General features: G+C 40.7%; 3 protein-coding genes across 4 annotated transcripts; all 3 read left to right on the forward strand.

Annotated features, from left to right (window-relative positions):
- Positions 1 to 1,208: 1,208 nt before the first annotated feature.
- LOC134878974 (peroxisome proliferator-activated receptor alpha-like) lies at positions 1,209 to 12,459 on the forward strand. 2 transcript variants are annotated; one of them, XM_063905168.1, is made up of 8 exons: positions 1,209 to 1,388; positions 4,907 to 5,138; positions 6,120 to 6,274; positions 8,895 to 9,033; positions 9,885 to 10,084; positions 10,173 to 10,436; positions 10,589 to 10,832; positions 10,976 to 12,459. In XM_063905168.1, exons 2-8 carry the CDS (start codon positions 4,955 to 4,957, stop codon positions 11,218 to 11,220), a joined length of 1,431 nt encoding a protein of 476 aa, XP_063761238.1. In that variant the 5' UTR covers positions 1,209 to 1,388; positions 4,907 to 4,954; the 3' UTR covers positions 11,221 to 12,459. The 2 variants fall into 2 exon arrangements, with proteins under 2 accessions (XP_063761238.1, XP_063761239.1); XM_063905169.1 differs by having other exon boundaries at positions 10,176 to 10,436.
- A 692-nt stretch (positions 12,460 to 13,151) lies between these two features.
- Positions 13,152 to 14,915, forward strand: cdpf1 (cysteine rich DPF motif domain containing 1). The gene is made up of 3 exons (XM_063905445.1): positions 13,152 to 13,348; positions 13,545 to 13,656; positions 13,944 to 14,915. The coding sequence occupies exons 1-3, from the start codon at positions 13,239 to 13,241 to the stop codon at positions 14,070 to 14,072; spliced, it is 351 nt and encodes a 116-aa protein (XP_063761515.1). The 5' UTR covers positions 13,152 to 13,238; the 3' UTR covers positions 14,073 to 14,915.
- Positions 14,916 to 16,342: 1,427 nt separating this feature from the next.
- On the forward strand, positions 16,343 to 19,140 carry cdkn1ba (cyclin dependent kinase inhibitor 1Ba). Its single transcript, XM_063905444.1, has 3 exons — positions 16,343 to 17,030; positions 17,446 to 17,607; positions 17,975 to 19,140. Exons 1-2 carry the CDS (start codon positions 16,628 to 16,630, stop codon positions 17,592 to 17,594), a joined length of 552 nt encoding a protein of 183 aa, XP_063761514.1. The 5' UTR covers positions 16,343 to 16,627; the 3' UTR covers positions 17,595 to 17,607; positions 17,975 to 19,140.
- The last annotated feature ends 8,290 nt before the right edge of the window (positions 19,141 to 27,430 follow it).

Here is a 27,430-nt window from a genome sequence, read left to right on the forward strand (position 1 = left end):
CAAATACAATTAAACATTGGACCAAAACTCATACTCAATATCGATTTGAAATCTTTCCAGTGTCTCTTTTGCAGGATATATTATTGTGTCAACATCTGTTTCCAACAAGACAATACAGTTTCCCATTGAGTTCTCCATAAAGCCCAGAAGGATCATGCTGCCTAATATGTGTATTTGAGCATTTATTCTCAACTTCACCGAGGAATCTACTGATATTTAATACATGGATCATAAGAACCTCAGGATCTGAAGAGTATAAGACGCTGCAGAAGACCAGCGTTTTATCTTCCTTTATTCAAGGAAATACATCCGTCCATCAAACAGAATGGACCGAACACATTAACATCAGAGGTACAAAGGTACAGAGCAGACAAATGAAATAAAACATAAAAGATAAAAACACAAGGTAACATTTCAAGTAAAACATTTGGTTTTGATTGCCTTTGATTTTTGATATCTGTAATAGTGGTGCCATATTGTATAAGTCCAAATGTCCAGAGTCAGTCCAGTTCTTCTTGTGAATGTGACATTTCCCAGTTTTATTAAAGAAAACAATATTTGTAACACCAACACTTTATGTACACTATGTATTATTTATTTCTTAAATATAATTCTCTGTGTGTTTTACTCTAGGACTTTATGTGTGGATGCTGTTGTTTAGCTCACTTACTCTCTGTGTATTTTTATGTGAAAAGACTTTGTAAGTATGTCTTGAAATGTGCTATAAAAATAAAGTGTGTTCTTATTTATTTATGTATTTTTATTCAAGAACATTTTTAGTATGAACATTATATATTTTGAATACAGAAAAGTTAACATCAGGGGTAAATATAAAGGTAATTTTATATAATAAATACAAACAACTACAGCTTCATGTTTGATTGCCTTTTTATTTATAATGTTTTTAATGCAACATCTGGTCTGGAGTCAGCCCATCTGTTTTATGAATTTTAAATTTCACAAAAAAATGTAATTAACTGTCCAAAAAAGAATCTCTATCCTAGAGTTGTACTTTCTTTTACCCGTGTTTCTTAAAAAGATATTTTACCTACCACAACAATCATTCAATACACACATTATTATTGTGACGTCGCGAGCCCCCAGGAAGTGATTGCTTCCTGCCAAAAAGAAAAAAAAAATGGTCCGTTTTCAAATCCCTGCGTTCCCATTGGATGAAACTCTAGGTGTGTCAGGGGGTGTGCGCAGCGTGTCGCCATCAGTCGCTACGTTATTTCCTGCAGAACAAGCGGAGGTTTGACAGCGTCACGCAGCGAGGCGACACACCTCAACACTGGAGCCGATCGGAATCAGGGCGTCGGATTGTCCTGGGACCGTGGTGTCCACCCAGGCAGCGGCGTTGTGAAATGCCCCGGATAGCTGCCTCTGAGGTAATGAACACGCTTTATTCAACTGTGCTGTTATGTAATGTGATTCAGCTTGCATGCCTGTTGTGTGAGGAGAGTTGACAAACTTTTAAGAGTAGAAAGCGGAAAAGATCTCATACTTTAGCAGCTTTCTAAACCAAAAATAGAGAAGAATGCATGCTTTTGTTCTCAGTATGCTTCATGTGGCGAGTGAGCCCCCACTTAAACTCCCTGAACTGTTAAGCCTGCACCTGCTTTTTCTAATAAACCCATGCACCCACATGGTGTGTAATACATGCTTGATTTTTATTTTTGTGCTGTCTATGAATTCCCCTTTCTGCCCCCAGTATATTTCCATGCACCTGTCTGTGCATCAGGTCACAAGTTAACTGAATGTGTAAGATTGTTTTGAGTTCCCTTTTCTCTTATTGTGTCTGAGGCACATGGATGACCTTGTTGCATAGACGCAAGAGGTCTTACAAAGGTCAACACATCTGATTCTAACTCAGTGGAGGCTGTGAGATCCACACAGTGACCTTTCTTAAATCAAAGTTTTTGTAAGTGTGGGTCTCTTGTATCCTCATGGTGATCTGCTAACCCGCTGTTGTTCGTTGGTGCTGACTGCTCCATTGAGTTTCCTGTTGAACTATAGATAGAGCAACACTGCAGGAATACAGTTCCTCTGGGAGGTAAAAGCACAATGTCTTTGAGCTGATAGGGAAACGTGGGCTGGGCCAAAGTAATAACGATCAAATAGGCTAAAGTCATATCAGTTGAGGACGTAGTTGCAGCAAAGACGTATGCTATGAATGAAAAAGGAGGGTTGCCGTCAACTAAATAACTTGTTTTAGCTGTTTCATTTTATTCTAAGTTTCACCGTAGACAGGCATTATTCAGAGTTTTGATAGTGTGGCACCTTACGGGATGTAAAGAATGTCTGGCAAACAGAAAGCACCATGCTGAGATGCTGCAGCTGTCAAAATCCAGGAAAGAGAGCGCAGAAAGGCTGAGCATGAATGGTAGGAAAAAGCCAAACATAACAACTTCACTTTGTTAATAGACTGACTATTGAAGAATGTCAGTCTTTTTTTTTAGGGATAAAAGTCCGAACCATTTGACAAACCTTTGTTTTTTTTAATGGCAGATGTTGAAATGCTGAAAATAGTTAACACTCCTTATCAGGCATCTCCCTTTAGGCATTGAGTCCCACCTGTTATTAACAACTAAAGACATACTCAAATCTGTCACCTCAAGCAAAAATGTTGGGAAAAGTAGTCTACCAGCAACCTTTTAGCTTTAAAGCCTCAAATAATTGGCAGCAACATATCTAAGCAATCTTCTATGACATGTGGGGTTCCTCAGGGCTTCACCTTAGATCACCTTAAGATTTGAGCCCAACTTTAAGGCTGCATGTCTAAACAGACTTTTGAAAAACAAATACATGCTCTCATCCTAAATGAGTTAGACTAGTGTAATGGACTTTTGTCTGGACTCTCCAAGAAAGCACCCAAGCCGCTTCAGAGTTCATACAAAGACAAGTAAAGCTGGGTCACTCATAGGGTCTCTGCATTGGCTAACCGTTAGTTATATAATCAATCTAAGGTACTGCTTGTTGTGCATACATCGTTGAATGAACTTTTCTGACCTACTTCTTCCATAACCCCCTGGGAAACAAGTGTTATGTACCTTTGTTTCTCTCTCCTAAACCTCTGTGCACTTAATATGATCAATTATTATATTTGCCTTGCCTTGGTCGCACAATGTACAGATATATTATACTGTTCAATTGTGAAATCCAGATGTGGAAATGTTGTGTTGAGTTCAGATCGGACACATTTAGATACATAATGCATACATCTTATTAGCTCATTTCTGTACAAATGTATTCTCTCTGTGATGTACTTTGAAAGACCAAAAACAATGGGGGTTTTTACAGGAAGATGGACTCAACAGCTGCCTCAAATTATACGGCATACAATATATTGTATCTATGAGCCTAAACCCACTAACTTATTTACCCCTTACACATCTTTGGCATATTATCCAGACCCATGTCCTCAAATGCTGCAACCCAGACACTAGATCAACAACATCAAGCACGCTGTGATTAATCACTTACTCAAAGTCTGACCAGCATTCACAGAAAGACAGAATATTACCTAATTGTTGTGTTCAACCATTATTTTAACAAGTTGCGCAATCTCACAGGGCTTTACAGATGCACGCAGCTGTGTAAACTGAGATTTCACATTGACTCCCTGCTTGGACGGTATAACGTTGTTGGAATTGAACATAGATCAGCGATCCATAAAACAACAACAGAAACATCTGCCTCGAGTTACTGGAAGTTGAAGGGAGCGTTATATGACATGAGCAGTTCTGCTGTGATGTTGTGGGATGACTCAAACAGATGTCCTTTACCCCGCTGTGAGCAGCTGGGAGCTCCACCAAACTCCTTCCCACACATAGTTTGGGATCCGCTGCGAGCGCACAGTCAGGCAGTGTCATAGAAAGACAGTTTATTCTTTGTTGAAAGTAATTTAACAGAGAGAAAGTACTTCATCGCTGCAATGCACAGTACATGTAGAGTCTCTGGAACAGCATCATAGAGTTGGTTAATAAATCTGAGTTTTGGATGTTTACTTTGGCTGGGCAGGCTGGAATTTAATCTGTGAATAATGAGGCTCTGCTGACTCTATGGGCATGGTTCACTAGTTAAACAAGCTCCTTCACATTATTATCTTACCTCTGTCCCCACTGCACGGCAGATCTGATGTCCGTGAGTAGTTTTTTATTCTTCATGGCAATTTGGGGTTACTTTGCTTTGTAATTTCGGTGTATGTAATCTGAGGTTAGTTTGGGAGCTAGCATGCTTTCACGTCCGAAAAGTAAACCGAAATAAGACAGTTGTGAACTAAAGTTTAAGAAAGCGCTCTTTAAGAAAAAGGGTTTGATATCTTGAAAGCTTGAAATGTTTTTTAATTACATACACTGTTCGTGAAGCCTGTCAGAATGAGTTTATTATTGGCGTGAAAACATTTGACTTTGACCCCAAGAAAAAACGGTTGTGAAATAATCGGTGAAATTCAGAAATAATTAAAAAAACACTGAAAAAAACCTTTAAAAAATCTATAAATAACCTTTAAAATTCTACATTTCTGGAAATATTTTTATAGGTGTATGTTGCAGTCTGCCGAAATGATCAAATTATACATTTTTGGAGGAAATCAATTGAAATACAAAACATAATACCTGGTCATGCACATTTAATATATGATACAACAAAGTCCAATATTGCCATTAAGCAGTCATTGATTTGAAATATTGCCAAAGTGGTCTTATATAGCCAGTAATATTAAGGGGAATAACAGTAAGGTCGAAATTGCATACCATCTGTCAATCATCAAACCTCCCCAAAAACTAATCCATACTCAAATTTGAGACTTGTGAATACTAACACATTCTAATGGCTTCTTCAGGATTCCTTGTTATCAACCACTGTCCTCAAATAAATTCTCCCCCCCCCCCCTCTCTTATCACAGTCTGGTGAGTGAGGGGTTGTTCCTCCTAGGTTTGCCTTGATCTCCACCATGGCAGGGGATCTCTTTAGTCCCCCGTCCCCACTGGGGGATTCCCTGCTGGACAGTCCGCTTTGTGGAGACCTTATGGAGGATCTTCGAGACATCTCGCAGTCCATCGGAGACGACGCGCTTGGATTTGATTTCCCCGTGTACCAGAGCACTGGCTCGGGGTCTGAGAGCTCAATAGCACTGGGTGAGTATCCAAGGGGCCATGTGGTTGAAAGATATTGTTATCAAGTACATGAAAACGCAAGTTAAAACGGAACAACTCTGACCTTCTGACCTTGTAGGCGCCACATGTAAGTTCACTAAAGAGGTGAATCACTGTATGTCTGATAACAGAGATAAGATATCTCTCTCTCTGTCTCCATCATGATGTCGTCTCCAAATTCCTGAGCAGCACTTGAGAAGATACATCAACTCATATTCTGTAAAGGGGCCACAGTCTGCTCATTTTCAGGTTCATATTTGTATTTTGTGCCTCTAATGTGACATGTCTCCATGCTTTAACGTTCAAAAAGGTCTTTTAATTTTCTGCAGCACCTCTTTTCATCCTCTGTCTGAGACCAGAGCCCAGCATGCTCTGATTGGTTAGCTGGCCGACTCAGTTATGATTGGTCAACAGCTTAGAGATGTTCCGCCCCTTAGCCTATAACTTACAAAATGTTGGAGAGCTAGCGAATAGAAGTGTGAGTGTGTTGCGTGTACTGATGTCACTACGTTACAGAAGTAAACAAAAGAGTCACGGCAGAGGGGGTGTGTTTGCACTATAATTCAATACCTCATTATGGGTTGAGCTTCTCTTCACTTGCTGAGTGGAAAATTACAGATGTCCCAGCCCCAGCCCCAGCCCCAGCCCCAGCCCTCCATCTCAGTAAGAAAGTATTCAATGATATGTCTACCATTGCTATAAAAAACACATCGCTGAGTGAACACGTGCAGAAGCATCACTCAGTCAGACAGTCTTTACTTTCTGGAGCATTTTACTCGTTTTAATGCTCACAATAACTGCTTATATAGGCCTAATATTTCGAGAATGACTAAGGTGATTTATTTTCAGCCACATTTCAACCCAAATCTGGATCTTTTTATATCACAAAAACAAGTTTCATGTCTGAATTCAGATTTTAATTGGGGAAACTCGTCTCATTTCTGCTTTGTTGTTTTGCTGTAGACACTTTGACCCCGGCCTCCAGTCCTTCGTCGGGGGGTTGTGGAGCAGCGGGGGGTCCAGAAGAGAACTTCAGCCCCCTCAACTTGGAGTGCCGGGTGTGCTCCGACAAGGCCTCGGGCTTCCACTACGGGGTGCATGCCTGCGAGGGCTGCAAGGTGAGACATTAGAGATGGCTGTTTTTAACCGGGTAGTGGCCATATGTGTACTCCCGTTGGGCTGATTTCGATGGATTTTGGGTTGATTTTCTATCCTAAAACTTTGGCGTACTCAACATCTCCGGGTTCACAGTGCTGCAGTTAGACTTAATAAAACAGGCAGTACACATTGTGTGCATCTACAGACATACAATTCATATCAAAGTGAGAACGCCGGCACCATCACACGCGCACCCAAACACATGCAAAGCTCTGACCTGGAGTGCAGTGGAAAGTTTCTGAGATTCACAGCCAGGTCACATGAGGTGGGGGACAGGGCGGCCTTGGTAGACTTGTCACCTCTCCCCTGCTTGGCACAGAGCCAAAGTGAGTGATGTTAACACACACTCACACAGATATACACTTGTCTAGTTCACACATCAAGCTGTTGCCAGCAAAAAACCTGGCTTAATACTAAATATTACCTTATTCCTAATTTGATGAGTGTAGGAATTTGGTTTATTTTTAAGGAAATGCCGGGCAGGATAATGAAGTATACATGATAAAAAGGCATTTTTTACACCTAATGGCTATTTTTTATCCGAATTTCAAGGCCCTCAAACGGTTTATGCGGTTTTAAAGGATCCCTAAAATACATCTGAGCAAAAACAAAGGTTGGAAAAGCAGTACACAGAACCAGTAGAAGGTGCTGACATGTGTACGTATGAATCATCCTGGTTGTTTTAATGCTTACTGGTTTTCTGATGGAAATTGGAATGACGTAACACTCTCTTGAACCTCTGACAGAGCAGGCTGACTGGCCAAAGGCACTTTACCGCAACTGAAAAACACAAATAGACCCGCTCGTGACACGATCAGTATCAGTTCTTCTGTTTGTATGGGTTTTTTTTACTAGCATAGGAGCTTAGTCATGTATGACTTTGTATAACAAACAGAGTTCTCCTATTTAAAAGTGTCACCCAAACAAGTTTTATTAGAACAAGGCAGGGGTGGAAGTGTTTTGATGTCTGTTTTGTTTCTATAATGGTTTCACTGTACTATGGACTATATATACTTTACATAAACTATATTCTTTTCAATAATGTCATTACAAGAGAGTGGCAATGAGAACCTTTTGCAAACGAGCCTCAAGTCATGTGAGTTTATAGTAGTCTCATTCCTCTGTAAGCCGACGGCATATTGTTGCTGCTAATCTGAGCCTTTGTTTGCTATTTTTGCACGACTTTTTAACTTGTGACCTTGCCTGTTTTAATCCGTTTCTTTCAATCCTCTGGACTGGCACTGTGCCTTCAATATCACTATAATCCACAGGAGACACTAGAAATGGACACTTACTTGGAAAATTATATTTCCCTCTGTGTAGGTTTTGAAGAATGATCTGTGAGTTGCCCAATGCAAAACTAGGCCTCTGTGTCATCTTGATGTCAAAGCTGTTAGACACTTCTCATGTAAGAGGTGTATTTTGACAGCACTCTGTTCCCCTAACAGAAGTAATTGCGCCATCATGGAAAAACCCGGCTTGTGATATGTGGCCGTTCATGTTTTCCATGCTCCACTGTCCCTGCGTATCACTTTCAACACCTCACTTTAAGAGACGAGCGCCCAATAGCGGGAATGTGAATGGAATGTGCTGCTGTGGTGCGAGGGATTAACTCAGTGGTGATGATGGTATGACATTTGTATGTGTCGCAAACAAAGCCTTTATTAATGGAAAGGAAATCACCTCTACCTGCTATGATACAGTTAGGTGTTCTGGTTTCTCTCAAACAAGTTTGCCCTAAGGAAGTGTTACACAATACATCTCTGTTACTCACAGGTATATGTCACAGGTACTGGTTATGTTCATACAGACATGCAAAGGCATGCATGCTGTAAACACATACACATCATCTTTTCCCCTGTGTGTCGTTCTGTTGTTTTGTAATGTATTTTTGATGACTTATTTTTGCCCTGCTGTGTTGAATATTGCTCCCATAAAATTTGAGGATGCATTACCTTACTTGTGGCTCAAGATATCCAGAAAAGCAATATTCCCTCCTCCACAGTGAGGGATGAGTAATGTCCTGTCTGGAATTTAAGTGATGCACATATAGGTGGATGAGAGCGACAAAGGATAATATGTTTAGGCACATGTGTTAGCATGTGTTGGCATTTATCTCTATGTGTCAGAGGGCTGCAGGATGTCTTGTCCAATCAGAGTTGTCCTTCAGAAAAGGTTACAGTTTACGATTCACCTTGAAACCTTGGAATGTCTGTTTTTAAATATAGACGTTATTCCACTATACATCCAAATAATGTTGCGTAACAGTGGTTCTACCAGGGCTTAAAATGTACAATGAATGCAATGTATCATAAGGTGCTGCAGATATAGGTGTTGGACAAATGGTGTGTATAGCCTTGGTACTCATACTTCATAGAATGATAGTTAAAATTGTTGAAATGTTTCCTAAATAGTAATAACTATACTTACAAGCAAGTATAACAGGGTTCAATTCAAAGCTCAACAGTGCTTTTAGACATCAGGACACAGGGCTTTTTGTTTAGTACTCAAAACATCATAACTATTCTTGTAATGATGACTGAAGTTGATGGCTACAATATGTGTCCTTGTCTCAACCAGGGTTTCTTCCGGAGGACCATCCGGCTAAAGCTAGAGTATGATAAATGTGAACGCAACTGCAAAATCCAGAAGAAGAACCGCAACAAGTGCCAGTACTGCCGATTCCATAAGTGCCTCTCTGTGGGAATGTCCCACAATGGTAAGGCCTGAAACCTCCAGTTAGAAGCTAAGCTAAGCTATTTAACTTTGCGACAGAACAGCCCCAAAAAACATTCACAGAATAGTGTTCCATAATGGTAAAAGTTGTGCAACACTAGTTCAAAGAGAGATTAGTCATGAAGTCAGTAAACCGACTAGCTAACTGTAATTAGCTCAGTGACACAGCAATATCTAATGCCAGCTATCGTTAGCTAACATTTGTGAGGCTATAGCAGCATAAAGAGTGTGTTATTGCTTATGAATTTTAACTTTTATTTAATTTGGAACTAAGTAACAAGAGTCTTGCTGTAACTGTATATTAACTTTGAATACTGAACTCATTAGCAGCCACTAGAACACACTGATGTAGCAAAAGGAACTTCCTAGTCATGAATGCAGTTACATAAAACACTGCTCAACACATCCTCAGTCAACACATAGTATGTAACAGCAGGACGTGTGTTTCTATGATTTGGCTCCAGTTCATCTTGCTCTGCATTGACTAGGTTTTTATATAACAACCTCCTGCCAAAGCGTACTTGACATTGACAAAACACAGGCCCATAAAACTCCACATCTGGCCCGTCATCTGCACTCGCTGCTGAAGGGTCAATGGGTTCGTTACAATGGCCTCCCACTGCAGACAGGGCAGCGTCGGAAACCTGAGAGGACGACATGTTGTCCTCTGAGGAGGGGGGAGCAGAACAGATTAGTGGGGGGGCAAATACTTGTCTGCACACATGCATGTTTGCTGTAGGAGGATATTTATGATGTCTCTGTGTGTAGTCTCATTGTAAAAAAACACCTACCGTTTGAAAGCTGTTGCTAATGATGAATGTTTCTCTGCAACAGCCATCCGCTTTGGTCGCATGCCTCAGGCGGAGAAGCTAAAGCTAAAGGCAGAAAGCAAGAAGGTGGAGAAAGGGGTGGAAAGCCCCATGCTGGTCGACCACAAAATTCTGGTTGGTCAGATCCACGAAGCCTACATGAAGAACTTCAACATGAACAAGGCGAAAGCTCGGCTCATACTGACCGGAAAAACCAGCAAGCCGGTAAAAGAAAATATAGTATTTATTCTGTATCCATATAGATTTATTAATATCCTCACCTACAATCATTCCTTCCTCTTGTCTTTCCAAGCAGCCTTTCATCATTCACGACATGGAGACGTTCCAGCTGGCTGAGAGGACATTAGCGGCCCATATGGTTAACGGTGACAATCCTGAGAGCGGCCTTGAAGCAGGGCAGTTGATTCTGGCCTTGGGGTGTGGGGAGCTTCAGCAGAGGGAGGCTGAAGCCAGGCTCTTCCACTGCTGCCAGAGCACCTCAGTGGAGACGGTCACGGAGCTGACGGAGTTCGCCAAGGCAGTGCCGGGTTTCCAGAACCTGGATTTGAACGATCAGGTGGGTGAATGTCAGCTTTGGAGAAAGAGTATGTGACTTAAGTTGAATGGATTTGAGTTTATGTTTGAATTTAATTTGGTAAAAGGGCACAAAAAACACTGATTTCAAATCACAACCAAGTCATGCTGTGTCCTACTTACCTGCCCACCCAGGTTACTCTGTTGAAGTACGGCGTTTATGAAGCCCTCTTCACCCTCCTGGCCTCCTGCATGAACAAAGACGGCCTCCTGGTGGCCCGTGGTGGAGGCTTTATCACCCGAGAGTTCCTCAAGAGCCTACGGCGGCCATTTAGTGATATGATGGAGCCCAAATTCCAGTTTGCCACACGCTTCAACTCCCTGGAGCTGGACGACAGTGACCTGGCACTCTTTGTGGCTGCCATTATCTGCTGCGGAGGTAACTAGCGTATATATTCAATTATATTTTTAAGTGAGAGGGTTTAGGAAGATCTGAGTGGGTTTCCTATTATTAGATTTAAAATATATTTATCTCTTTTCTATTTAGTGTAAAGACATCAATCTGACCCCTTTTTCCTTCAGATCGCCCAGGGCTGGTGGATGTGTCTCCAGTGGAGCAGCTGCAGGAAAGCATCGTTCAGGCACTACGGCTCCACCTGCTGGCCAACCACCCAGACAACCATTTTCTCTTCCCAAGACTGCTGCAGAAACTGGCTGACCTCCGGGAGCTGGTCACGGAGCATGCTCAGTTGGTGCAGGAAATCAAAACAACTGAGGACACGTCACTACATCCGCTTCTGCAAGAGATTTACAGGGACATGTACTGAGGGGATGGCACATGGTCATGGACATATCTTAGAACAATTACTGTATGTATGTCACTCAATGTGGTTGTACATGAATATTAACTGATACACTCAAGCATATCAGAGTACTGTAAGCTTTGGGCAGCTTCTATGAGTGCACACAGCTTGAGTTGCATTTAATCCTGTAACTCTCTACTGGAACAAAAGATAAATTAAATTATTTTTTGAGGGGAAAAACAACTTTTGGAGGTGACTTGTGTAAATATGTGAAAGGGGACACAGTGGGGAACAACGTCTTTTGTTCTCACATAAAATAAGAGTGCACATATTTTTGAATTGAAAGCACTCGCTATGGATTTGGTTCAGTGTGCTAGCATTTACTCATTAGTAGACTATGCAAATTTGAATAGGATTTAAAATGGGTGTACATACATAATAAAGATACCCGGATATGACTGCTGCAGTCATACGTGCCTGTGAACAACTGAATAGTTCAACTCTCGCAAAAGAAGCAGACATGAAGATTTACTGAAATGTTGGTTGTGCAATAGGCACTAGCACTATAAGAAATATTCCTAATATTTTATATATTTAGTACATTTCAGGTGTGAGTTTGGGTCTTTTGAATTGCCTTTCTCAAATGCCACATCTCCCTCGTCCATTTTGAGATAAGTGGTTGGTGAAACACCTATCAGTATTGACCAAGTGCCATATTGTTTCCATGCCTGAGCTCATATTACCTCTAATTTGACCACACCTTATTCATTAAAGACATAAAAAGTACATAATAACTTTGAGGTAGATGTGTAACTTTTTAGTGTTGGATCAGGGAATAAGGATATTTTAGCAGCCAATAAACAAATGCAAGCAGTCATTGTTTGAAAAATATTGCAATTTCATGTGTAACATATTTATTGTAATCCTTTATATTACTGCTAAACAACACGATAGCTCACCTCACCTACTTTCTCAGATGTTTTTTCTACAAATCCTGCCATTGAGACATATTTTTGGCCAATGGCAGGGGAATATTTTCACCACAAACGCAATAATGTATTAAACTGGTTTATGTTTTATTTTGTAGATGTAAAACAGACGCTAAAAAAGAGCCGATTGCCTCCTTTGCTGTACTTGTAGAAACATTGTTTCTTGTCATAATGAAACTGTTTATTTTGTGTATCATGTACAATAAAAATGCATTTTCTTTTCAATAAAAGGAATTATGCCATGTTGTAGATTCAAATAAACTAATATATATCATTTGTAGTTGACTTATTTCTCTGCTAATGATGTCTGCGCATCTGATTTATGTTTTAGACAACACTGTTTGAATAAAAAGCTAATAGTGTTAATGTTTCACTGCATATACTGTACGTTTAGTTACCTCAGGAGGAAAATCACAGGTGGAACTAATCATGCTAATTATAGCTTTGTTTCATGTAAGTGTCGCAGTACGCTGTTACTGTAATTAATTGCACCTGTGCTTTCCCTTTAATTACACATTAAACTAAATGCTGTCAAAACTATGAAAATAACCCATGTAATTTATTTTGCCTGGTTCACTAAACAAATATACGGTGGTGTAAAGTGACTAAGTATATTCACTCAAGGACAGAAAAGTAGCTGCACATTTACTAGCATTAATAAAAACATAAATGCATCAAAAATAATCAAAACATATTATATATATTAAGCTAAAATAGGCATAATGAGTATTTTTACTTTAGATACTTTAAGTATATTTTGATGCTAATTCTTTTGTACTTTTACTTGAGTAACATTTTGAATGCAGGACTCTTACTTGTAACAGAGTATTCTTTCTCTCTGGTACTTCTACTTTTACTTAAGTACAATATCTGAGTACTTCTTCCACCTCCTCAAATATATTACAATATATACATTTGTTTAATACATCGTAACGGTACTGTGAAAAGTATATCCGCCGACCGTTAGATGGCGCCAAAACCTAACGGAACAACATGGCTGTTCTCGAAGGAAGAAGCAGGAAGTAGCCTTTTCAGCTCCCCTGCTTTGAAAAGATGGAGCAAACAAGCGAGCCACGTCAAAAAACATTTACTTGCCAGTTGTGTGGTTTAAGTAGCCCTTTTACTTACTACGGCCAGAAACCACCAAACACCAGAGCCATTGTGTAAGTGGACCGAAAATAAGCTGAATGTAGTGCTAAAGCTAATGTTGTTAGCTGCGTAATAGCATGTCCACGGCTAAAGCAGCAGCGAAAGTAACCTTAAAGCGATTCATGCATGACATAATGTCCAATAAAACACGTCTGCTTATGTACATGAAGGTGTACATCAACTTATATCTGCATTTATATCGTCTGCCAGGTTGCTTGAGGAGTGTTTTGTGACCCAGGACCCCTTCAGTCCGGACAAGGAGAAGTTTCTTGTATTGGGCTCTACCTGCAGCATGTGTAGTCTGTGTGTCTGTGTTGGATCGGTAAGATGTATTTCAATTGGATTAACTTCGATCTGTTTAGCTACAGCTTCAATATTTAGTGGTATAATTCAGGATTTCATTTGATTATTTGCTGATGTAATGAAAACAAAGTTATGTATGAAGGTCTGGATTTGAAGAACATGTATTTGTGGATGTTTCTTTTTAGATGCCATTGAAATTATGTCGCAATAATATAATGTCCATCTTGGAATAAATGTCAGCAAACCTACCCAGTGCTCATCTGAAAATGGAGCACTGATGTTGGACTGTGCTCTCTCTTCTCCCAGGACTGCAGTCTTTTCTACACCAAGAGGTTCTGCATGCAGTGTGTGAACAAACACTTGGAGCAGTTCCCCAATCAGATCCAGGCCGAGCTGGCCAAGAAGAAGCAGAGCTCCAAGGCTGCCGTCTCCTGACATCGGACTACAGGTCCATAACATACTCACCAATAGAGGAAAAAAAGAGTCCCATATGTTCCACGGTGCTTTACAAGAACAAGAGAAAAACCTTCAACTGCATACACACCATATGAACAATCAGAACATCCTGTAGTTGATTGAGGTTTAGCTTTTTATTTGATAGAAAATGAACATCGGAAACATACTAGTCCTTGCTTGTGTCCAGTAAAGTTAGGCTGCTGTATTAGCCTTCGGGGGCTTATTTGTTTATTAGTTTCTAGAGGGTTTTATAGAAGCAAACAGTGAGTGTGAGAGTTACCCTGATGGATTGTGGTTGCAGGCTCAAAATCAGAAATCAGCCTTGCTGGTTTGCAGGCTATTAAAAATGACTCCCAGTTCAAAAATCTGATGACATGTACTGTATGTGCGTGGTCGCTCTGCAGTGGCGCAAACTCTTTCTGCTATTTTAGACTCGTTACAAACTGTTTAACACTAATATTATAATTATATGACTCAAAAGAAGTAAAAGCATTTCCAAACACTAGTTTCCTGGCGTTTTAAAAACAGATTCATGTCTGCTTTTGGGAAGTAGGAAAAATATTAATTTGTGTACAATTTCCTCTTTGTCCATGCTGAATTATGCGTGTTTTGCAATGTTGTTTTGCCCCCTTTTTATTAAGAAAACAAGTTTTTATGACTTTTCAGCAACATGTGGCAACATTTAAATGACTAACTATCTATTAAGTGTGTGTGGACACGCATCTTAACGAGTGCATCTTTGCATCGTGCACTGTTGACTTCCATGGAGTCGAAAATGTTTTCCTGTCTTATCTCAAACTATAAAAACAGCACGTACGGTGACCTTTCTTTCTCTGTTTTGTGACTGTTGCATCGTAGATCATAATTAATATGTAACTAATGTTCGTTTCAGTGACATAACTGGCTGCAGTTGCATCATCCCACTCTGCTACATTTAGCTGTGATAAACAGTTCCATCATTTCCAAAACACACCCTCTGTTCTCACTTGCCGTTTAATCTGTTTTCATCTAAGGGATCATTCTGTACAACACAGTTTTGCAGCAGCATAAATATATTATGGATTAAGTGTGATCCCGGTGATAACATCGATACAGCAGATGGCCTCGCAGTATTTATCACGAGATGCTTGACGTTTTCGAAAGGCTAATTGAAACAGCATGGCCTTTAACGCAGGCCCAGTGTTTTTTACTGGCGAATGCTGAAGAGGAATGCAGAGCGACATCCACTGTTGAGTTTAGATTGGGACATCGTGAACTCCTGGGCACAAGGAGTGCTCACTACTACTGCAGATGCATTCAATCAATTACTACAGGTTTCTTATGCAGCTCTGGGCTGTACAGATAACAAATCTGATATCTTATGCCTTGCATGAACACCAATTAAAATATTTAGGGATCTGTAAGCTGAGACGTCGAAATGGTGGAGAATTTCAAGATCTTTTTTTCCTACTTTTTAAAGCTGCACCACACAGTTTCGTCAGTGTTTAAATTCCAAGCACACACGGGCAATTACAACCAGTGAAGCACACAAAACTCCTCTGTGGCACCAGTGGCAACGTCTGACAGCGATAGGCACCATGCCAACGATGATGGCAGGCTTTCTGCTCCAGAGCTGATGTCATCGGATGCCTGGGAGGCAGATTTGTGGCTTATTTTACTCTTTTTTTCCTGCAGAAAAAAACCCTTATTTAAGTGTTTCATTGTCCTTAAATAGCCTTGAAGCTGTTTCTGAATGGATTACAGTGATTGAATCAAGTGTGCCTAAACAATTTATGTGACACAAAATCAGATCAAGCATTGTACCAGCATTTAATGATTTATTCCTGTGATAGTATAACCAGCCTGGAGCAACACCACTGTAGAAATGTTCTATAAATGTAGTATTATTCAGGACATTTCACAGTGCATGGACATATAGATACAAATGACAGATAATGACAAAACAAATTACATATTTGTCCTGTTTTTTTCAGTTAATGTCTAACCTGAGGCCTGCTGTGATAAATGGAGTACTAATGATAAAAGATAAAACAGGATTTCACACTCCATTATAAACACAGCATTTGTTCCGTTTGCGCTCTATGTATTTAACTAATCAAACAGGTTAATTAGGCCATATTCGTGTGTAGAGTTAATCCAATCCAGCTCAGTGTTGTTGTTTCCCTCTGTTCGACTTTAAATGCTCAATGGGCGGTCCTAGTGCGCAGACCAATGAATCGCCGTCTCTATTTAAATAGTCCTTGATGTCAACTTTTCTTCTTCACTCGTAGCTCCCTCTAACGCCATGTTGGCTGTTATGACTTGACTTGTTGTTTTCATCAGCCTTACTACGGACTTGACAGGAGTGGCTGTCTTAAAACGCCCCTGCCCCCTTTGGAGAAGCTCGATTCCATTTTTTTGTTGCGCGAACTCGTTTTGGATGATACGCGCGGAGTATTCACGCAGCATCCCCGTGACTTTGCGTTTGAAAGGAATACTACTTGGAAATAGAAGTTTGAAAGGGTTATTTTTTTTTACCTACCCACATTTTCTACATGTGCAACAAAATGTCAGATGTTCGCCTTTCTACCGCGAGCCCGACATTGGAGAGGGTGGATGCCCGTCAGCCGGAAAACGCGAGACCCTCGGTGCGCAGAAATCTTTTTGGCACACCGGACCCAGAGGAGCTACAGAGGTATTTTCAGTCTTATGCACAGGAAGAAGTGCAGCGTTTTACGGAGACCTATAATTTCGACCCTGTCAACCAGAGACCGCTCTCTCCGCGCAATTTCGACTGGCAGGAGGATTGCGACGCACCGGAGTTTTACACCCGGCAGCCTCACAGCAGACCCCGGCGAGAGGAAGACCTGCCCGGATACAACCACCAGGAGGGAGCCGAGGAGAGGTCGGCTCAACCAGACACAGTCGGTTCGAGAAAGAGGCGTTCGGGAACTTCAGGTGATTATTTTTTTCACTGTGCTGCAATGCAGAGGAATGAAGCGTAGGGTTAACTACAGTGAGCTTATTAAGGGGGTTGCAGACTGAGAATGACTATTCAAGTAAACTAGTGTGATCGAGTTTGCACGTATTAGAGTAGCAAACACGATCTTGCACTATTTTTTGTAATTGTTTAAGGGTCTTATTTATGTTACGTTTTTGTCGGACAGACACAGGATTGCAGTGAAGGTTAAATGCAACCAAAATATGGTCCTAGCCTGGGACCTAAGATTTTCATTGCCATGTCTACACCGTAGCTACCCCGCATATGACAATAAAGCATTTCAATCTATTACTTAATACCTGCTGCCGAGGATGTCAGGTCCTTTTAAACGTGAAGCTTTAAAACCCTGACAACTCTTTCCCCCCCTGCCAGGTCCCTGCTCCAGCGAGTGTCCTGGTAAAAGGTCGCATACTGATGAAGAGGATGATGAAGACCAGTCGGACCGTGCAGGAAGTCAGGCGGTATTAGCCTCGGAGGAGAGACCCAGCAGTGCGGCGGTTAGAACGGAGGGTGAAAAGTGAAAAACAGTGCCAGGTTAGAAATCTTTTTCTCTCTTTTGCAAAGCCATTGAAATGTATCATAATATATAGCATTTTGACTAAAAATGTGCTCGTATTATGGACGCTAATATAGTTGTGTGCACGTGTTAAGCTTCAGTAAACACACATTAATGTGCTGCACTTCAGATGTCATCAGCTCTTTAAACCAGCATATTGTTCTGTTAACTTCCACAACCCCTTTGTGCTATGACTGTCTAACTGTGTGTGTGTGTGTGTGTGTGTGTGTGTGTGTGTGTGTGTGTGTGTGTGTGTGTGTGTGTGTGTGTGTGTGTTTCTAAGCACGAGCAACTGCTTTTTTAATTGCACCATCCAACAGCCTGTTTCCTCTTTATTTCCCACAGAGCGGGGAGACCTGTTGCTGATGGAACACTGTAGCCTAGTCATCATCTGACAGATGAGGATGAAAATAAAACGCGGCCTTTTCCTAAAGAAGGGAGGAGGAGAGGCTGCACAAGCACTGAATATGTACACTATCAAGTTTTGGCACACATTTCAATTTAAATTGCCTCAGAAGCAGCAGACAATGTAGCAGTGTGCAAATGGATTTTTGCTCATCTTTTTTAAAATCTACTACCTATGTTTCAGATGTAGCACATAAAGAAAGCATACTATGCTTTCCATACCTTTTTGTTAAATGTATTTGTGTGAATTTGACTCAGGAAGTTGCAGTGCAATTTCCAACAGAGAAATATTATTATTTTGTTAAGTTGGTCATATTTTATTATTATTATTCAGGTAATTGATGTAAGTTAAAAAATGCAGATTTGAAAAGAAGTCAGGGTTGTGTGTAAACAAAATGTCTTCACTCTTCTGTGGCTTTATTTGTCCCAGTGTTGTATATCTTTTTCCTTTTTTTTTTTGTGAAGGCCCAGATGGCTTCACTGTAAGTTGAGGGTCCATCTAAACTGGGAACAGCCATGACATAACGTTTACATGCAAATATGGTGTCCTTATTTCCCCCATTTTTATTTCCAAAGTTTGTGCCTTTTATTCTGGGGGTAAGGGGGGGTTAACTGCTGAGCAATATCTAACCAAATTTGAACAGTATTTGCTAATAATCCTAAGAATTTAAATTTCTTTTTTTTAAATTAGGTGAGTTCATATTTTAGTGGCTTTTAGGTCACGTAATCCGCCCCTTATAATAAGTGGTGTAGTCCAGGTTAACATAGATACAATATGTTAAAAACACTGGGCTACTTATTATGCAAATATGTGAATCAAAGATTTGTTATTTGTGGTGTGAAATTCATGTGGAACATGTAATTGCACTATTTTTAATTTCTTTTTTAAAGGCAGAAAAACAACTGCCATATTTGGAGTAAAACTTTGAAGTGTACTTGTGTGCTTTTTTTCTTCTTTTTTTTCAAAACACTGAAAAAATCCTACTAACTTATTTATGATGAGCTTTTTATTGTGGGTGCACATGTGTAGCTTCCTGAAAATACATTTTTTGTAAATATATATTTTCATTATTGTTTGTAAGATAAATAAATTGTTGCAAAACTGAGCCTAATAATCGATTTTATATCCTGTGTGTTTCTGTTTCTTCTCTTGAATTATACATTTGATTGATCACAGTGGTGTTGTGTTTCCATATGCTTATTCGTTTTGATTGCAAAGCACACTCTTAATCCACCCTTAACAAACACTTCAGGTTTAAAGTCATCCGCCCATATAAACTGGCAGACTGATCATCGTAATAAGTCTAGAAACACGTTACTAAAGAGGTTTAATGAGTTCTTCCCTCGGGTCTGATTCATGACATTGCAGTGCTAGAATCACTATAAAGGACCACCAGTATAACCTTAAACAAACAACCTCTAATATGTTAATTTTTGAAAATATGAATCCAGTTGAAAGCTTTTTCCTGCAGGACCCTAACTACCAATGCATTTCCCATAATTCGCCCAAAAGTGTCTCTACTTCCTATAAAGTTACTACTGTCATTTAGTATAATAAAATCTAATGTGTGTGTGGTTGGAATAAAACCCAGCACAGCGCCAGAGTGCAGGCTGTGACTGTGCTGTATCCTCTCAGCCCAGCTCTCCCTCTAAAGTTGAAAACAACAAGGGTTAGTCCTGAGCAGGAGAGGGAGAAAAAAAAGTTTGGAGTAATTGACATTCCCTCGATCCAATCACAGCAAAGAGAGGAAAAGCAGACCACTTAGGATCCAGCCAGTCAGAGAGCGAAGGGGAGGGAACTTGGGACAGTACAGGCTGTTCTTTTCATAAAACACACACCACCCAATTAGTTTCATTGGCTGCCTCTTTCCTGTTGATACCAGCGTGTAGGAGTCAAATACAGAGCGAGCGAGAGAGAGAGAGAGAGATAGAGAGAGAGAGCTATTCCTATAATACCTCATACTGTGACTCCAGTAATTACGAGTGAGCTCATGGCCTTTTTCGACTCTTTATGGAGGATTGCAACACTTCGGTCACACTGGTGTTCCCTTTTTTGACACTTATGTTTGCTACTTTGAACACAAGACATTTCATCATGATGAAAAAATGACAGTGTTGATGACAAGAAGTGCAAATATGTGTTGTCACAAAGAAAGCCATCATTTTTGTTGCATTTAACTTCCACTGCAATCCTGTCGGCGTGTCTGTCTGAAATCAGTCCTGTGTCTTCGTTTTGTGGACTGCTTGAATAAACTTCTATCAAATTTAGTGGAAACATCATTAGTGTTTTAAAAGCACTGGTCATTTTCACCGTGATCGATATCGTACAAATTGTAATAAGTTTCAATACGTTTCTATCAATATACACAACACCAATTTCCCCTGGACAAAGATTAGAATTTAAACTTGTTCATCCATCTATCTCCAAATGTGTTCAACAACATAATGGAAGAGCAGAGCAATTTTGAAAGTGATGCCGGTCAGTCGAGGTCATAACTTTGTCAGTGGCTGCACTATGCCATATAAGTGAAAATAGGGTGCAAAATGGGGTGTCTCAATTTGTTTTCTATTGCAAAATAACCGGCCTATCCGTGCCATTGTGTTTACAACAAGTTGCACAACTGAAATGAAGACATCTTTGTGTGTGTTGGCCAGTATGAATTTCGACTTTCTTCCAAAGCGTTCATTGGGCATACATTCGCCTTTATTGAGGCCCTCCCGTTTTCATTGGAGCTTTAGCCCTTATGATGCATCCACTGCAGCATGGCTATCACAAAAATTGTCAATTTGTCAAACGGAGTCTGCTAAGGGATGTATAAATGTGTGCCGAGGACATCGTAATATACTGTTTGTATGAAGTGGAACTGAAACTGAAGAAGTTGCTGATTTAGGGCCTCTTCACAAACACTTGCAAGTTAACAATGCCTGACGAGGTGATTTACCATTTTCTGTTTTGCTTTTTTTTTCTCGGCCAGGCACAGCAACTTCCTGGACTCCTGCCGGTTGCCAGGCGACCTCATGGTGACACAGGAAGGTCTTGGACGTCACCGCCTTGAGCCAAGGAACAGACTGTCATCCACACTGTAAGCTTATACTCCATGTTGTGGTAAGTTGTTGTAAACAGTTATTAAGTTAACTTTAGAAACTGCAGTTATCCTGACGTCAACTCACCTGTGCACACATGATTGACATCTCCCTGATCACACCTCAAATCACCTGTGTGTAAGTGCAGAGTCTTTAAAAGGGGGGAATTACTTCCTTTGTTTAGTGCTGTCAGCTCACATCAAACCTGTAGTCGCACCCTGAAGTGCTCATTTAATTAATTTTCTGCACACACCTGAAGCGAAAACTGCAAAGGTTTAAGTATCTCGCCAACAGTAGTCGAATGAAGCTCTTGATTTAGAGAGGCAGACACCTTTTTAGTGGAAACGTTTTTCCACCTTTGACCCTAAGGTGGAGCAGGAAGAGAGGCAGTAGCTCATATGCCATGATGCTGTTATGAAATCACCCCTTTAAGACAGATGTGCCAAGCTTGGCCTTAAAACCACAGGCCACAGAGGACGTGGGTATCTCAGTGTTTATAAGTGTTCCTGTTACCGTAGTCTGACCCTGTTCATCATGACACGTTCGCTGGGTGTGAAAAAGACACCCACGTAAAGCCGCAGACAGATGTCGACCTTTACCAGTCTCTTCTGCATCTAAGAAGTATGAAGAGTTTAATCATTCCCTGTACACACCAGTTCACTTGAAGCCATCTTGAGTATGCTTCCAAGTCAAAACACACATTTCCAGACGTAAATTAGCAGGCACTTAAATGTTGCTGCAGATAACTAGAGGAGAAATGGCTCATAAAGACTGACATCTTGGAGCTGACGCTATGAATAGATATTCAGCAGAGAGCTACAACGTATGAGCTCATATCTTGGCTAACTCAAATGAGGGGGAAGTTATTTTTTCTCCTTTTCTTTTTAAGAAAGTCTTGTTTTATTCTGGAAATACAACTTTCCCCATCTGTTTGGTGTTGTTATAAATGTGTCTGATTTAGTTTTTGCTTACTTCATTTATATTTTTCACTGGGGCAGGCCTGCTTTATTTTTCCGCTTCACTCCGCCTCATGGTCATGTGCTCTTGGCAGTGTTGGGCCAGGGTGAGATGAAGTGGAGATAGTTGGGAGAAAAGCGGGAAGGAAGACGGCAAGAAGAGGCATTGAAGGATCGAGTTAAAGGGAGGAAAGAGAAGACAGGCTTTTTGGCTGTGTCTCGCCTGCAGCCTGGCCAAATCACGTCCAGTGCAGGATGTAAACAAACTAATCTGCCAATGGGAGGTTTTTACACATTTTGGTTTTCGCCCGGCACTGTGTGACTCATGCAGCCTGGCTGTGTGGCCTCAAATGCTGGCAGGCCTGCTGCTGCAGCAATGGAGAGTTCAGTTTGCCTTGCAGCAGGGGACACCAACACGGTGCAGGCCTGCTGATTTCTCTATGCAGATTTAGGAGTTTTTTTAAATGATATTCTTTCCTATTTATCATGTCATGTGACCCAGTGATCCCAAATCCAAACAAGATTGCATAACTGAACTGAACAAAAAAAGGCACAACTACCTGTTGAATTTAAGTCCCCCTTTTACTTGAAGAAGGCCTTTTATTATTCCCAAAGGGGTACTTATGATATAACTATTTAAACAGCTTACACACACTTGGTTTAACTGCACAGGTGTTTTCAATTAGTTATCCTAACAAGACCCCCCCCCCCCCCCAAGTGATTGACATCTCCCTGATTAGAACTCAAATCACCTGTGTGTATGTGCAGAGTCTTTAAAAAGTAACGACACTTTTACGGGCGTGCTCTGTTCCCTTCGAATGCACACAAATGCCCTTTTGGATTGAATAAAATGTCTGCAGCAAATTCAAAATTAGAATATCGGGAAAACCTGTGGTTACTGGTAGTTTTAATATGACAGCAGAAATACCCTTCCCATTCCCTGGAGTTGGAAGACCTACACACACATGAAAACACATCCCAGCCCCTCTCCTATCCCCTCTGCGAGTCACATGCCTTTGATTTCTTTCGTCTGGCCCTGAGGGGTTCGATGACATGTGTGTCTGAGAGGAGGGAGGAAGAACTACTTAAAATAAGGCAACAATCAGCTGCCTCGTGCTAAAGCTAATAACCCAGGGCTATATATTTCCCCCGTATACATCAAGGTTTCAGCCAGGTGGGGGATGGCACGCAAGCCTCAGACAGCCACTTCAATACTACCAAGTGTGTTTTAGAATTTGTGTGTGTGCTGAGGTACTGCCCCCACCTATACCTTTGCATCTAGGAATGCACTGATGGTGAAGTCTCCTGTTTGCGTGCATATATTTAGTAAGAACACTTTTTATTTGACAAGCTGTCAACATACATTTGTGAGTGGATGTCATGTGCAACCTCAACGACATATTAACCAGTGTTTGCAACTTGCGAAAAAAGTAAACAACTTTGAAATGAAATCTGGCCTGGGATGATCTCTGAACATTTGACCCCTAAGCTGGCTTTCTTTTTTTTGACCTGAGGACAGACGTGTTGCTACAGGAAGTATCAGAAGTCTCAGGTCAGGGTGAGGGCAAAGTAAACTACTAATGTGTGTGATTGGGTGAATTTGGGTCACGACCCTCAGAGGGGGCAAATGTTAAAAGGGCGAAACACAGCATGAAGGCTGCAGGGCGATTGTTTTCGCTTTCATTGAGGGTGTAAGAGAGGCTCAACCAATGTGGTGTGTTTTCTGAAAGTCAGTTATCAAGACATATGAAGTCTAAATGTACTTTTCACCCGAATTGTTATATATTCATTTCATCTTAAGTGATCCTTAGAGTTAAGAAGAAGCCTTAATCGTACAGGTTTTTCTTGGATTGCCCCAGCCGATTATAATCATTTCTGTTTCATAGTCCTTTACAAACCATTGGCCATTTTTATAAGCCAATGTCATTCAGTTTCTAGTAGAAACTCATTTGAAGCCTCTCCATGTTGTTGTGTTCGACAACCTTTCCAGACTTGACAGTTAACCTTGAAAAACATCTAAGTCATCTTGGTTAAACCATTTCAGTCTAGCCTGTTTGCATGCTAACATATGCTAATTAGCACTGAACGGTCCAATAGCTTTAAACGAGGTTGTAAACTTGCTACTTGTGAGACAATCCGGTCCAACACATCACTTCTAAACTCCAACTTTGGTCTTGCTAAGCTAATTGGACTGTAAACTAAAATGAACTGGCAGAACAGGACATCTTGGACGAGATATCAGCTGCTTTAACCGGAACCTCAGAAATATAACAGACTGACATTCTCCAGTCTCGGATCTTGCAGCATTGTGAACAAACAAGAAAGAAAAGTACCCAGAAAACAGCTGGTTGTATTCCTCATAAAGATATTACTTTGACCAAAGAGTAAGGCTACAAAAAGTTCAACCATCTTTCAGAAGTGCTGGACTGCGCTTCACTTAAAGGTTACTACAGGGAATAAGAATCACACAATGACACTTAAAGGTTTGAGCATCTTGTTTAAGGTCATTTTAAGTCTCCCATGAAGAGCTTCCTCTTACTGCATACACATTCAGACTCCTTGGCTAGGCTAAGCAGACCATAACGATAACCTTGCGTGTAATCTTTACCCCTCGGTTTTCCTGGAACACACTGCTGTTGATGGGACAAACAGATAGGATAGATGTCATAATTACTTGGCTTTGCTGCGTTTCTAAATGTATAGCACTGCTTTACATATATAGAGGCACTTAGCATGCAACCGTCATCATGGCTTCTGCCTAGGTGGTATAAGGGTGATATCTGAGGCTGGATATTAGAGCAGATGTGCTGAATGTCAAGGCTCATGTGACTTAGAAAGTGTGAATGAGCAAAACGAGATGCTGTGGTCAACCAGGGGCATGACACTGCCTCTAAGCCAGGGCTGGCTAGGTGAATGGCTGTGGTTTCAGAGTGGGGGATGTTCTGAATCTGAACTGCTGGCAAGTCATTTGCTCACCCCAGAGAGTTGACCTCTTTAGGAGAGGCCAACTTGCCCTGCAGTTGACACCTCTGTGTGTGTTTTGACTGTGGATAACCCTAGCTGACTGACAAATCTACTAAAACCTCTATTGGGAGAAGGCCATGAACTCTCAGGGACAGCTGCATTTTACATTTTTGCCTCATCTGTTTTTCTTTTGGGGGAACTTCATTCCCCTGTTTTTGTAACACTACCAACCCAACCAACTCCCATATCATTGAGTGTTTTAGGATAAGGTCCACGGTCATGCTTGCAGCTCTGTGAGGCTGCGAAATAGAGGTAAAAATTCAAGTTTATTGTAACGATTTGATCAGCTGAATTTATGTTGTTAAACATTTGGGTCCACCAACTTCTGGTTCCAAAAAATCGAAATGGAATCAAAAACCAAGACAGTGATGGCAAAAGTGCAGAACTTGGGGCTTCAAAACGGTAGTCCTAAAAACAGTGAGTGACACCAATGTGACAATTTCCACTACTCACCTCTATTGTTAAGATGTCAATGTAAGCATGCTAGCTATTTAAGCTATAATAAGCGAGGAATTTAGTTATAAACCAAAATATTGGACACAATATTCAATGTTGTAACTGATGGTCGTGGTATAGGAAATGTCAGTTTTCGATGATTTAGAAGTTATGAATTAAATGTCAGTGCTCAATTTCACTGGAATCCATCCAATTGTTGTTTTTTGTTTAGAATCCACAAAAGTGAACTTCATGGTGGAGCTAGGAGATATTTCCAATTGTGTGCCAATCCTTGCTTGAGGAGATATTCTGCAGAGAAACCCTTCACCAAATAGGCCGAGGACCATATTTCAAACATCCCGTTGATGATGGTCTTCTTTGTACTCTTATTTTCTTCTCTCTCCTACTCCCTTGAACATTAAAATCACCCAAGAATACTCACCAACCTTCAGTTTAAGTTTTAGTTACATACGCACAAACATAACCCTCACTCAGGCCTGGGAGCTCTCCAGAGAAACCACAACCACTGTTGGAGTCCAGTTCAGCGAGAGGGGAGTGCATCCCGTTCACTTTCACTGCCCACATTTATCCTGGCTGTGTCAGTTTACCCGGAGAGATGATTTACAGATGTTAAAACTCCTTATCTACAGCTTCATGCTGCTGTGGATTTGTGTCAGCATTTTTGCTGGAAACTAATGCCGAGCATGGGTGTATTTGACTGGTGTGCTAAGTTGAAAATAGATTTTGAAGGTTATTTTCTTGATGTGAAATTAACCACAGCAGGAGGTGAGATGTCTTTATCTGATACTATATTAGTCATGGCTATTGCAGGTAATAAATTGCAACTGGTGTAGTTAAAGCAGAGCAACTGGAAACCTGGCAATATACAAATTATTTGTATTGATATGAAGGTGTGAGAAACACAGAGACAGACGTCTGCACAATCTGTGGTATCAGGGTCACTTATGGCCCACACATTTACCATGCACTTTCCCACGCACACGCACACACACACACACACACACACACACACACACACACACACATGGCATAAAGCAACATTCTACATCCCACACACTTTCACTCTTTAAGCAGCTTTTGTTTTTCTCAGGTTTGTAGTTAGAGAATAACATTTCTGAAGCACGCAACACATGCAAAGAGGACACGCTCTGCAATGTGAAGCAAATAAGAGAGTGAGATAGTAGGAAACGGCGAGTTCTAACAGAAAACAACATCTCTGTCTCTACTAAACCACAAGCCAAATGTCACATCCATCACCGTTGAAAGAAAAACCACTGAACCAAGTTCCCTTTCTCACAAATAAACAAGGTATATTTCTCTCATTTGAAATATCTGAACACATCAAAAGCGTTACCTATAGAACTCCAGAGGCAATTTACTTTTTGCTGGTTCCTTGAAGAAAAAAGGCTTGAAAGAAAAGATGTTTTCAGCAAGAATTTTATGGTTTAATAACACTATCGTATAGAAAGCCAATCAGCAAGGTCAGCACCAGCCCTGTGGACATTAACCATCTGCTGCTCAGTCCACAGTCAGATCCACAAGACACACCTGTGTGCATTTGGCCATGATCCAAAAGCCTCCTTTTTTTATGATTGATGATGATGCATTTAGGTTGTGATAAGCTGTAATGTGGCTGTATTGGTCGATTATTAACTGTAATTAAGCTCGAGGGTCATACGTAAGCAAATGTACTTTGGGTTCGCTTCAAGTGCACTGGCACAAAGGGCAGTCTACTGTGCACAAGCAACTGACAGATGGGCCAAACATCTGACTTCATGCTCTTTTGCCAAGCTCCAGGTAAAATAGCAGCAAACTTTTTCTTTGATATAGTTGTCTTTTTTTATATTTTCAAAGCATTTTTAGGCTCTGACTGACA

Source organism: Eleginops maclovinus, chromosome 17 (assembly GCF_036324505.1).
Source record: "Eleginops maclovinus isolate JMC-PN-2008 ecotype Puerto Natales chromosome 17, JC_Emac_rtc_rv5, whole genome shotgun sequence".
Taxonomy (NCBI): domain Eukaryota; kingdom Metazoa; phylum Chordata; class Actinopteri; order Perciformes; family Eleginopidae; genus Eleginops; species Eleginops maclovinus.